The 13659-nt window shown below is 42.3% G+C and overlaps 1 protein-coding gene across 25 annotated transcripts in view; it reads right to left on the minus strand.

Moving 5' to 3' along the window:
* Nucleotides 1-13659, minus strand: part of CADPS (calcium dependent secretion activator) — an 804945-nt gene that overhangs the window by 64760 nt on the left and 726526 nt on the right. For all 25 annotated transcript variants that reach the window (XM_067755076.1, XM_067755075.1, XM_067755054.1 and 22 more), the window contains 3 exons: nucleotides 13433-13580; nucleotides 5376-5450; nucleotides 4402-4485 (listed from right to left, as the gene is read on the minus strand). In XM_067755076.1, coding sequence (XP_067611177.1) covers nucleotides 4402-4485; nucleotides 5376-5450; nucleotides 13433-13580 — 307 coding nt within the window. The remainder of the gene's footprint in view (nucleotides 1-4401; nucleotides 4486-5375; nucleotides 5451-13432; nucleotides 13581-13659) is intronic.

A 13659-nucleotide genomic window follows, 5' to 3' on the forward strand; every position in this document is an offset into this window, starting at 1 on the left:
CCCAGTGCCAGGCACTTAGCAAGTGCTTAAAGGATAGGAGCTGAAGCTCTTGTAGCTATTTTGGACTTCCGAATTCATCTAACATAGCCACTGAGGGGAATTAAAAGCCAAAGGGTGGTCCCGTGTTCCAGGTCACATCAATCCTTGAGGAGGGGCAGAGCTGGGGTCCTGTCTCCCAGGTCTCCCTACACCACGATGCCTTTTTTCGCGGTAGCCCACCGACTCTCAGGACTCATTCAGCTCAGCTGAGCTCTTGAAACATCACGGTTCTCGAGTCTTCCACCTTAGGCTCCTCCAATTGAATCTTTACCCTCAACGTCCACTCAATCCCTAAATCCCGTTCGTGCTCCTTTCAAAATATGCTGCAAAAATTCCTTCTGCTTTCCTGCCACATGGCCACTGTGGCTGCTGTTCTGTCCAGAAGTTTCTCTCCTCCTCTTTCCCAATGGCTGGCCCCTTTAAGTTTCGGCCCCCACGTCTCCTCCTTGGAGAGACCGTCCAGGACCATCGCGGCTGAAGGAACGCTGCGCCCCACCCCTTCTCTCTGTCTCTGGTTTGTGGTCTGTACTGCAGTGTCCGACTCTACAATTTTCTTTCCTTTTTAATTCCATCTCCTTTCCTAAATGTAAGCTCCAAAAGGACAGAGAATACGTCGTCCTTTCTCACTGCTGGGTCTCTAGCACCTGGCACAATCCACAACCCATAGGTGCTTGGTAAATATATGTTGGGTGAATGAATGAACGAACGAACAAACTGATTCTAGAAACAGCATATCTGGTAACACCTGGATAGGACCGAGGAAAGGATTTAAACTTGCTGGGAGGGCGACCTAGACACCTGCTTGTCCCCCTTCTTGGCCTCCTAAAAGAACAGCGCGAGGCTACCCACAAAGACAGGGACTCTTCCAAGCACGCAACCCACACAAAAGCACATCTTGCAGTTGGGGGGGTGGGGGTGGGGGAATGGGCGGATAGTTGTTAATTGTGGCTTCCAACTGGGCTGATCTTTCAGAAGTTCGAAAGGCTAACCTCCCTAAATCCCAGGCTGCTACCGCTGCTGGAGCTGGGGATGGAGGAGAGGAGGGGTGTGCCTGGGCGCCTCTCGGGCTGGCACGGAGAAGCCACATCTCCTCCTCCCTCCTCCCCCCAGCTCCTCTCCAAGAGAGGAAGCAATGCAGATGGAGACGAGAAATAAATATTCCTGCCTGCTCTGTGCCACTGCAGACGTTTTCCAAAATGTCTGGCTTGGACCACGAAATCAAGCCCACCCAGGAAAGGAGGCGCTCCGCAGGAGAAAGAGGGGGAAAGGGTGGCACATTTGTCAGTACTTGTCAGCTTTCTGGGGGGCAGAGCACATGGCTCAGACTTGGCAGCCCCGCTGAGGTGGGGACATGGTAAGTGCACAGTAATACTCGAAGAATTGAATCAGAAATGGGAGCGGAGTTAAGGAGATCCTGCCAGGGTGTCGGCACCATCTCTACGCCTTTGTCCGGGGTCCCAGGACCCACAGCTGGTTCTCTCACCCTTGATTTCAAGGCTCTTTCCGCAATCCCTGCCGCTTCTGCTCTCCCCTTATACCTCCACCCCTCTCCGGGGTAATTAATACCACTGGGCTGCAGGAAGTCTTCAAAGGCCCTTTAGAATTTGGGCAGGAGCTCCGGATCCACGTGTGGAGAAGTTCCTGCCATCTCTCAGCAGAGCTCGCCTTCTCCAACACTGGAACACCAGCAGGGATGAGAACACAGGCTGCAAATGATAAGTGGGTGCTTTTGGCCTTGGGGTAGCCAAGTACGTGGGAGAAGTGTCACTAAGGAAGGGAAGTCACAGGCCCAGCGACAGCCCCGAAGTGTTCCGTGGTTACGGGGACTTCACGAGGCAGGCTGTGCGGCTGTAAAATGTCTCCGAAAAGGGAGATGAGAGAATGAGAATTTCGGCTTGAACACTCCCGCATGGGCTACGCTAGGTCTTCTTTGTTTCTAATCCTCCCGTGAGAATCTCCCTGGCCCCGTGTCCTTGATATCGCCGCCCCCCCACCCCCACCCCCACCCCCGCTCCCACCTTTCACTAGTTCCCTTGGAAGGTCGGGAGTTAGGGTGGGCCCTTGGCGGATTGAATTCTGCTCGAGAAAGAGCAGAGGGGCTTTTCCGGTTTGCACTGGTTCGAATGCAGTGCAGTAAAAACAGTTGCTCAAAAGGAAGACTCAAAGAAAGTGGTATCTTTTGTGGGTGTCAGGGGAATGTTTTCCAGAAAAGCTGCATTTAATTCTGCCTCTTTTTACCATTTCCATGACTTCACTGAGGAACGAAAGACTTTGTAATATTCCTCACTCATGTGCCCTGAATCCTTCTCTATGAATCTTCCCAACTCATTTGCCCATCTGCCTTCTAGTGACAGGCGACTGCCAGCTGAATCCCACTCTCTCCAGGAAGCTGTTCAGTGGTGGGGAGAAGCTGGCAGAAGACCTGGTCTCCTGTCCCCATTCTTCCCATTGCTGTGTGACCTTAGACAGATTACTCCCCCTCTCTGTCCCTTGTGTTTTTTTGTTTGTCAGAGAAATGGGTTGGATACGTTTCCTTTCAGCTCTGACACATTACGGGTGGTTCTACTGAGTGAATCAAATAGAACTCCTATCGTCACCATCCTCTTCCCACCCCACCTTTGCCAATAAATTCCAGAGACCAAGGCCATCGCACTTCCAGGATTGAGTTCAATCCTTATATTTGGGAAGGTCAGAGCTGTACATCAAAACAAGCTGGGCATGTAGGTAATGTGCGTACACATACAATCTAAACACTGTTTTGAATGTTTTCTGTCTACATTTCCCTTAATCCCCAGGAAATCTAACGTGTGGGTTAGGGAAAGACCAAAGTAGGGGTATATTTGGGAAGAACTTACATGCATGGCGTGTATGTTTGCATTGTATAATAATCATCTTAGTTATCTTTTATTAATAATAGCCGCCATTTATTGAGGACCATGCTAAGCTCTTCCACTCTCATTATTATCCTCACAACAGCTCATCAAGGAAGATATTATCTACTCCCCACTCCTATACAACATTGGTAGTTGACCACAATTAACACACACATACATAAACCAAAAACAAAAGGACACAATAGCATGCCTCCTACAAACCAAAATCAAAACCAAACTCAGGCTCAGAGAGGATGAGACACCTCTCTAGATCACACAGCTGGTTAAGATAGGTAATGGGATTTGAACCCGGTTCTGCTGGATTCCAAAGATGATCACGTGCTACTCCCTGGCCCGTGCTGGGCTTTGCCTTGGCATTCATTGCCTCTCTAGGAGATTCTTCATCTCCTAGAAGAGATGTTTCAAAGACCCACAGATAGCAAGGCTGCTTTAAAGACCCATAGATAGTGGGTCCTAAATTGATCGCCTTTCTTACCGCATTGTTAGAGGAAAACAGATGGCCTTAGAGCCAGCAAGAACCCTGCCATCAGAAAGGGCAAGAAAGCACACAGCTGCAGGGCCTGCCTAGCACAGAAGGATGGGAGAACTGGGCCCCTGAGGCAGCCCATTCACAGCGACCTTCTCCACTGATCACTTACCTACAGAGAACTAGGCTGGCTTCTGCCCACGACCTAACTCACTTCCATGCACATGCCCAGTTCTGGCACAGAATCAGAGCTCTCCAGGACGTGTACAGATTGGATCATCTGCTCCAGAGATTGTGAACTCCAGTGTCCCCAAGCCCAGGCAGGTAGGGGAATGAGCAGAACAGTCAGGAGGGGAGTTACAGGGAACTGGCAAACACATGCCTGGTCTGTGGGGACTACCCGACTGAGCTCCAGTAGACTGTTGCAGTGCACACGTGCAGACCCAGGGCTGCCGACTGTTCACTTCATGAGGAAACCCTGGGATACAGACACCTCTGAATCCTCCTGATGCTTAAATGTGGGCAACTAATTCAGTAAAGAAAAGTGTACCTGACGCAGTGAGGACCAAATAAAAACTATTTACAAGCTCTATCTGACTTGTAGGTCTCCACTGGTAACCTCTAAACTTAATTTTCCTCATTTGCAGGAAACGGTAGCCGGGAAACATTAAATGGTCTCCCTGAGATAGCTAAGGTGGGCGTAGCCGGCAACCCTTTCTTTGGATACATACATATAGAGACGTACGTGTGTGTGTCTATGTACATGCTTATACACACATACATATTATATATTCACAAACTAAATAGGAATGATTTTGGATTACCTGTTGTCATGAAATGTTCTCCTTATTTCCCTGTGTTCTTATTCTACATTGGTAGTTGACTGCAATTAACAGATATTCACAAACCCAAACCAAAATGACACAACAGCTCGCCTCCCCACACCCAAACCCAAACCCCAACTAGAACAAAAACCAGGAAAGAAAGCAGCTCTTTACTTACGGTAAATGACAAAAAAGAAGAAAACAAAGTCCCCTCGTCATATCTGGATAATTTTGCCAGCACTCCTTCCAGGATTGTAACAAACTAGTAAAAGAGCAAAGAAGGAAAAAGAATGATTACTTCAAACGATGATTGTTCACAAGAAAGAGCAACATTTCCCAACCGCTTAGAGACCAGCAATGAGTCCTCGATCATTTTTAAGTTCTATTATTTGGTTCCCGTCTTTGGGGAAAGGAATAGACTGCCTTTACATAGAAATATCTGACTTATTCGGCTTTCTCTTCATTATTATGTGATTGCAAATATAGAGTGTTACAGAAGTGCAAAGTGACAAAATATTATTGAGTTGTGTATAGCATGCGATAATATTAAATGCACTTTTCAAAATCCAAAACTGTGCAAAGCAGTTTTTACGTTACATATTAGCACTACATTTAATCCAATCTATTTTTATTTGTATTTTATCAGTAATTTGGGGGAAACAGAAGTTTAGCACTGGCAAATATAAATGTCTTCCCATTCAGCATTACTTAGTTAAAATTCTATAATTCATGAGGGTGACTGAAATAGCTTTATCTGACTTTTATGTTTTATTATGACTCTCACTGCATGTGAAACTAGCGGAAAGGGGGTTTTCATGATGGCAGAATTCCTTATTACCGTTTAACTTTCTGTTCTTAAAAATCTAACTTTGTCGGGGCTGAAAAACAAAACAAATATCTCCTGCATAACCTAGTGCAACATTTAGGGACAAATTCTTATTAAGGTAACAAATGGCGCTTCATCAATTCATTTTCACACGCTCGCAATCATCAGAAAAATCATTCGGAGCTGCGGCTGGGTGACGTACGATCTTATTTCCTGAGAAATGCAAGTGCCCAGCGCAACTTTTTAACGTGTCATATTTTACTGGAAACGCAGACATAACAGAGCAATGTTCACAATGAAACTTTTCACCTGAAGCTGAAGGTTACCTTTGCAACCAAGAGTGTTATCATTTCTTTAACAGTTTCTTCAATTAGTTCATCTATTTTTGAATGGTATTGATGCTGAGGAACACAGAAAGACAAATATTAGCATGTTTGGGAGGTGATGGCATTGCATCCGTCGGCAATTTTTAGACAACGCAATTTATTAGTAAAACCTGGCCATGGGACCCAGTCTATTTCCACAGTCCCAGAAGCAGCTGTAAGATTCTGACTCCAGGTGTTTGATGGAGAAAGATCAGAAGCTCTCAAAACAATTAACAGGCGCATTGTTCCTCACCCAAAGCTTTCGCTGGCTTTGATGCGTGTAGACACACACACACATTTACAAACAGCATGCATGGATGGCTTAAGGGCTGGTCTGGCAGTGTGCTGATCTGGGTCTTACAAAGCAAGATACCACAGTGATTTAATAGAGAGGCTGAAAATTATCTTTGGGAAACTGCTGGGTGATGTGACTTAGGGAGCCACAGATTCCAAAGGGAATTTGACCAAGACACTGACTGATTTTGCAAAAACTGTTCTCAAACCATCAGGTCCTTTGGGTTACTGCCTCAGAGCTCCCGGGTTCTACCTCCAAGTGTTGACTCAGTGTGAGGGCAAAGAGTCTCTTTATGAACCCTTGTGGCAGCTACTTAGTTTCTTCATTTGTGGAGAAGCAGACCCAGGTTTAGAGCCTCTCCTGAGACGGCTGCTAAGTTTTTCAATTTCTCGAACTGCCGCTGTCACTTAAACTTAAATAGTAATGCAAAAGCCAACCCCACACCAACAAAAATCTGCTATAAATGCCAGGAAAAAAGGAAAAGCGATTTCAACAAGAGATGCTGTGTGCCAGCTCCTTGATATTTATTAGCTCATTTTACTATCCATTTGAATTATTCCATATTTCCTTGATAAAAAATAACAAGGCAAACATTGATATTTGGAAAGGAAAATGCACTTACCCACTCTTTAGCAAACTTTCAGAAGGATGATTAATTAGGAATAGAAAAGAAAAAGGAACAGTGCAAATAAAAATTAGGACAAAAGGACACATGAGAAAAATAAAAATTAAACAAACCATCCAAAAAGTTATGAAAACATACAGAAATAATAAGCCATAGTAATGTGGTTTGATATTCTGATAACTGGCAGTCAGAATTATTGAAAGTGACCAAAGGGATGTGAATTAGGTTAATTCACTTAAAGTCATAGGTGAATTTGGATTATAACTGGAAGACCTAGGTAAAGTTCCAGTGCAAAGTTGGGAAGTCATGATGTCTAAGAAAATATAGCTCAGTTTCCTCATCTGTAAAAATAAAAAACAAAAAACAGGTAATACTACTACTACCCCGGACCAGTGAGAAGGGGCGAAGCCAGTACAAATTACTGATTTTGGAAAGGGAATGAGGCAAACTCTGTATGAAGATATTTAGCAGGTCTGTTCAATTATTATTATTATCATTATGCTATTGTTATTATTATTTAAAAAAACCAGGGCTAAGTCCTTTCCTGCCAGTCCTGCTCTCAGACTCATAAATCTATTTTGAAGATGGAATTGAGGGTCTATCTACATGTGAAAACATTTTGTCAACTATAACTGCAATTCAAATATTATTATTTGTTCAAGGTCGTAATGGAGAAGATACGGGTAGGGAGAGATGAGTCATCTCATTTGAGTTTTTCCTTTTAGTTGATTAGAGGAAAATAATAAAGTGAATGGCCCATGTTGTGTAGTCCTGATAAATCAGGACCCATGTTGGTTCTACTGCTAGCTTTGTGAAAGGATTTACCAGTCAGAGCGATAAACCTCAAAGTAAATGCAAAAACTATCTGCAGAATTCTGTGCTAGAAACACAAAGAAAGATGTCAGAGCAAAAGAATTTCAGGAGTATTGATGGGGCTCCAAATTCATTTTTAGGTCTTGAGATAAGATCCAGAATCACATGCTTACTTTCCCTTCTCATGAGACTGCCTCACTCCGCTAGATTTTCTTTGCAATTGCTAGAAATGATCCACCTATATTAAATTAACTACAAGGTTTAACTAACTCCGGAAAGCTAGTTGCAGGCAAAATAATATGAAATATGAAAGGAGGAGCTTCTAACCAAGCAAAGAACATCATTGAGAAGAGAAACAATCTCTCAAAACACTTGGCTGAAATGGCAAACAAAGCCAAGAGCAATCGTTCTGCACCAAGAAAGACTGAGGCTCTTGTTCTGAAGAGTTAACAATGTCATTCTTTCTCCAAAGACAAACAGGCCTTCTCTGCAGAAGTGGGGGAACCTCAAACCTTTTCATTCTCTAAGGAATCCAAACCAAAGTATAGGGAGACGTGGTGGTTTATGGGAACCTCTTCCTATCTTCAATATTCCCATGGCAAATATGGTCCCCACTACTCTCCAGGTAGTCCCACTGTCTCTCCCTTTCTCCCCAGGTGAATATTATGACCTCCACTCCTCTCCACTTTTCTTAATTTCTACTTATGAAAACAAAGTGTTTGCTAGGACTATTCTGTTACTTCTAGAGGAAACTTGAGCATGTTCATCTCTATTGGTCTATTTCCTTATCTCCTCAATGGGGCTAGAATTATCCCTGTTGTGAGTGTAGAAATCATATTCACCTAACAAAGTCATGAAACCACGCATGGAAACATGGTTTAGAGACTCAGAAGTGCTATCTGGCTGAATTACTCCTACAATTACTAATTGATTAGCATGGTGGTTACATGTGTGTATACATTTCTCTAAACTCACGTAAAATATATACACTTGATCGTATGTAAACTATAATTTGAATTAAATAGAACTACTTTGGGATATATAGTAGGGCAGGAGAAAATCTACCCTGCTTATCACGTGGCAAAGGGGTACGTATCAAAGCAGTCCCCATTCCTATTCAAGTAATTACAAAATACATGAATTCCTTTTACCAGATTCTCCGGAGACTTGTTTGATTGACTTGCTTTTCTGGAGAAACAGTAAGTACTTTGCCTTCACTCTGCTCTTTCTTGGGAGAGACATTGCTCCATGCAGATGTGAAGCTCCATGAAGGGATACAAATACTACTGGGGCATCTTTTAATTACCATCCCCCTAACTAAGCTATCTTGTCACAAAATTTTCTGCAGTCAGTTGAACTATCCAGTTCTATCTGCATCCTCATATGGGTACAGAAAGGGATCCTTCCTGTTTTTGCATTTTCCAGTCCTCTCTGTTGGCCTTCTTAGATTGACTTGACCCTAATAATAACAACAATATTCCTAAAGCTATATTCTGGGGAACTAGATCATGACGATGACGATGGCAAGGGAACTACTAATCTTCAATGGTGTGGAAAGTTTGGAGAGTTTACTTTTGCTTCTGATGAGCTAAGTTGCAGCAAATTCACAATCACTTCGTGAAAATTATTCCACTTGACTTCCTGGGCTGCACATTTTGCCTTGTCATGGAACAGATTGTGTGTATGTTGTCTTTCTGTGAAGACCATCTGACCTTGGAAGTGAGATGAAAACACACTAGACCAAGTGAGAAACTATTTAATACACAATTTCCTCTCTATTGGTGCTTCACAAATTTTAATGAAAAAATAAATATTTAAGATGGAAAAGTATGGTTAACAAATGTTTCAACAGCTGCCTTTAAATGAGACTTTATCCCAGTGATGAAATTCAGGAAGTGACCTTAAAATTGGAGAATATTGTATCACCTGGTCGGTATCTAGTCCAAAATACCTGAAGGGAGTTGGAATCCAGGTGGAAGCAGGTACTAGTAACTAGATCTGTAATATGAGTTTACTATCCAATATTCACAAAATGAAAACTACATAAAAACACTGGATTTCTCCCAATATCAGGATGTTTCCAGCCACCCTTGGCCAATCTCACTTTAACAATTCAGTTTTACTTTGGAGATGAATATCTCCATTCTACAAAGTGAGAAAAACTGAGAGACCATTTGCATGAGACTTCCCGATAAAGTTCTAGTCAAGGTCACAGCCACAGAGCAAGGTCCTTCAAGGAAGTATATATTTACAGACAATGATGTCTGGCTTCATTCTCACTGTTCAGTCACTTGGCATTCTAAGGTCAGAAAAGGCCTCATTTCTCACAAGCTGGTCACTTAGGTGTCTCTGATTCAGTTACATTAAGGAGAAATGGCATAGCAGGTCTCTCTAGCATGGCTTGGGAAACTGACAGGCTTCGGATAAGAATCATAGACTAGATAGAATACAGTATTGGATGGGCCCTTAACAAAGATCATTTAGCCTGGACGTCTGTGCACTAGTTCTGGGAAACTGGGAAACATTTATGAGTCTCAGTTATTGTTTTCATTAAAAAAAACAAAAAAACCCAACAAAACACCTTGAATCATTTAGGGGTAAATACATGAAGTCTTTTCTATTATATCAAATAGAACAATGTCCAGAAAGAAGTAGTTTAGCCTCAAAAATGTTACTACTTGGGAATATCCAAGACAACTTTCTAATCTTACATCCAGAAATTAGGAAGCCTTATCCCCAATTTTGACAAGCTGCATGCCTCTCAGAGGGTGTGTGTTACATGCTATTATCTCTCATTTGACAAACGACAGCAAGGTTATGAGAATAAGTGACTTGCTCGAGGTCACATAGTCTGGTAGCTAAGGGGTAGAGTCCATGTGATGTAGTTATTAAGCCACTGGACAAGTTAGTCTAGAAAACCAAGACTTCAAGGGTAAGCCCAGGGCATTCTACTCTAGCACAGAAGTAATCAGTGGTAAAGATGAGAGACAGGGTCCACTGTGACAAAATCAACTTGTTATTTCTTAGTATATACCTCCAACCACGGTCTATAGTTTGGCCTGATAAGAGACTGTATAGTGAAACTGTATGAAAGTATATATATGTATATATATATATATATATATATATATATATATATATTTTTTTTTTTTTTTTCTGGGAAATGGCCTCATACACTTCATCAGATTTTCAGTAGGGTTTCTGACAACCCCCACTCTCCACTCCTCCACCCAACTCCTATTACTCTCCCCAAACTCCAGTTCAAAGAGAAAAGATCAGAGTGACTAAGCTTGTTTGAAGAGACTGTTTAGCCATCTGTCCAGGCATGTAGGAGTTCTATAATTGAGGCCACCATTGAGTCAATCTGAAGAGGGACTGTAAAAGTCGCCAAGGGGGAAAGGAGGCCAATCCCTGTGTAACAATGCTTCCCTACCCTGAATGGTGTCATCCTTGTGAAACTCGCTGAAAATGGACATCTCAAGCAGCTGTGAGGAGAAACAGATAAATTGGACTCCATAAAACTTAAAAAAACTTTTATGCTTTAAAGAATACTACCAAGAAGGTGAAAAACAAAAACCAACCCACAGAAGGCAAGAAGATAGGTGCAAATCATACATATGATAATGTTCTAGTATCCAAAATATATAAAGAACCCTTATAACTAAACAACAAAGAACAATCCAATCTTAAAAATGAGCAAAAGATTTGAATGAATAGACATTTGTTCAAAGACATACAAGTGGTCAATAAACCCATGAAAAGATGGCCAATATCACTGCAAATCAAAACCATAATGAGATACCATTTTACACACACTAGGATGGTGATACCAAAAAAGATAGATAATAAGAAGCTTTGGCTAAGTTGTGGAGAAATAGGATTTCTCACACATTGCTGACGGGAATGTAGAATGGTGCAGCCTCTTTGCAAAAAAGTTTGGCTGTTCCTCAGAAGTTGAACACAGAGTCACCGTATGACCCGATAATTTCACTCTTAGGTATATATCCAATTGCACTCTTAGGTCCACATGAACACTTGTACAGGAATGTTCAAGGCAGCTAAAATGTAGAAGAAACTCACATGTCCATCAACTGATGAAGTGATAAACAAATGTAGTCTATCCATGTAATAGAATACCAGTTAGCTATAAAGAGGAAGTACTAATACATGCAACAACATGGATGAATCTTGAAAACATTATGCCATGTGAAGGAAACCAGACACCAAAGGCTACACATGAGATCCCACTGATATGAAATGCTTAGCATAGGCAAATCCTTAGAGACAGCTAGAAGAGTGGTGGTTACCTAGGGCTAGGGAGGGAGGGTTGGGGAATTATTATTAATGGGTCTGAGTTTCTTTTCAGGGTGATGAAAATGTCCTACAACCGACTGTGGTGACGGTTGCACAACTCTGTGAACATACTAAAAATGACTGAATCATACTGTTTAAAAGGGTGAATTTTATGGTATGTGAATTATATCTCAGTGTTTAAAAAGGAAGCTCAAAGGGAAAACAATTTTAAAGGGATGGGACCCTGAGAAGTTTGAATTCAAAGGGATTTTAATGAACTTTAGAGATCACTAAAAACAGGGTTTTTACAGTGGGCTCTGTGAAGCCTACGAGATTGTTCCGAGTCCCCCAGAGAAGTGGGGGGGGGGTGCCTGGGGGGCAGTGTGAAGAGAAATAGGGTAGCTTGGGCTCTGGGCCCCCTCTTCCTTGAATTCCTGCTCCCCATTTCAGAACAGCTCTAATTTTATTCATTTCATATGCTGGCCTTCTTGGTAAGGTTTGAAGAATTGAGTCTATAGCTAAAAACAGCCTGAGTGAAACTAGAATAGTGCCATCATTTTACAGATGAGGAAACTGAGGTTTGAAGAGGCCGAGTGACTTGATCAGGTCCAGTCTGCAGCACAGCCAGGGCAAGAGACCCAGGGTCTAGACACCCAACCCAAGCCTTCCTCAGGAGGCTGTCCTTTGTACCTCAGCTCTTCTCCTTAACTCTTTTTGGATACTGGGGCTCCAGGCCAGTGGTTCTCAAAATGTGGTCTCCAGACCAGCCAGGAGCACCAGCATCACTGGGGAATTTGTCAGAAATGCAAATTCTTGGACCACACCCCAGACCTATCAGAAACTCGTGGGGTGGGACCCAACAATCTGGGTTTTAAGAAGCTCTCCGGATAAGTCTGATAGACCCTGAAATTTGAGAACTACTGCTCTAGATCATTCTCATGCAGCAAATGGAGCCAGGAAAGAGGACCACTGGCACCTTGCATTTGACCCCAGGGCTTAGAACACAGCCCCTGGGGCAAGGTACCCAAAGAGAAAATCCATCAGGGGCAGCAGCTAACAGGGATGGTTGAGGAAGCTGATTTGGAGGGGAAAGAAGGTTAGAGATGACCTTGCCAGGAAGAGAATACCACCAACCCACATTTAAAAATGGAAGGTGCTGAGAGAGAAAATAAATAACGAATAAGGAGCAAATATAATTTAGTAAAAATTCTGAGCATATAAGGCTGGTATCGTAAGATCTGATTTAGGAGCAATTTATGCCAATTGGCAACAACATGAGAGTTGCCAGAAATGTTTCTGAATTAATTCTAAATTGGTATATGAATATCTAGCTGGCTTAAGGCCATCGGAGAAAAATGATCATGATAGTCTTTAATCAAGCCCAAGTTGCTGTTTCTTTCTCCTTTACATTTTAAATACCACTTTGGAATTGGAAACTTAGCAAAGGACTAAACTTTTGGTCAGGGAAGATTCACAATCAACTCAATCTAAGGAAAATGGAAAGCCTGTGATTTCTTGGAAATTCAAAGCCTGCTGGCTGGGGACTGAGTAGCAGGGTGATCTAACATTATACATCCTGGAAGTTGCATGATACTAGGAAGAGCTCTCTCCTGCTGTCCAGATGTTCAAAGTGTTAAAATGCACTTCCAGTGTGAAAATGACTTGCATTCTGGCCAACAGATCTGTTGGAGATGCCAGCCTAATAAATAAGGTCATCAAACTTCATCTGACTTAAGGGAACTTTACGGTCACCCCAACCCCAGCCAAGAATCACTTCCAAGTGACTGGCATAGTCATCAGCACATGCCTTAGAAATTTACTTAACAAATAGATACCAAACATTCATCTGTGGCTTAATCCACAAATGTTAGAGTATATTTCTGAAACTAGCAGACTAGTGTAGATGGAAGGAATTTGTGAAGTTTTCTTCTACATGATCAATGGAGGGGTGGAAAATCCGTAATTTTTTTTTTTTTTTTTTTTTTTTTTTACCTCTTGGCCCATTTCCATGCTGCAAAGTTTTGTTGATTGAGCTTTGGCATCAACCATAACATTAAACATGGTGCATATTGACTGTGGGACTCGAAAATCTGTTGATCGACTGGTTTTTTGCAGCTTAACTTCAAATGCAATCCTGGTTCTATTAAAACAAAGTAGGAAAAGACCAATTCAGCATCCAGATGGCAGCAGGTGGAGGAGACATTTTCCGAGAGGTCAGT

Source organism: Pseudorca crassidens, chromosome 10 (genome assembly GCF_039906515.1).
Source record: "Pseudorca crassidens isolate mPseCra1 chromosome 10, mPseCra1.hap1, whole genome shotgun sequence".
NCBI classification, from domain to species: domain Eukaryota; kingdom Metazoa; phylum Chordata; class Mammalia; order Artiodactyla; family Delphinidae; genus Pseudorca; species Pseudorca crassidens.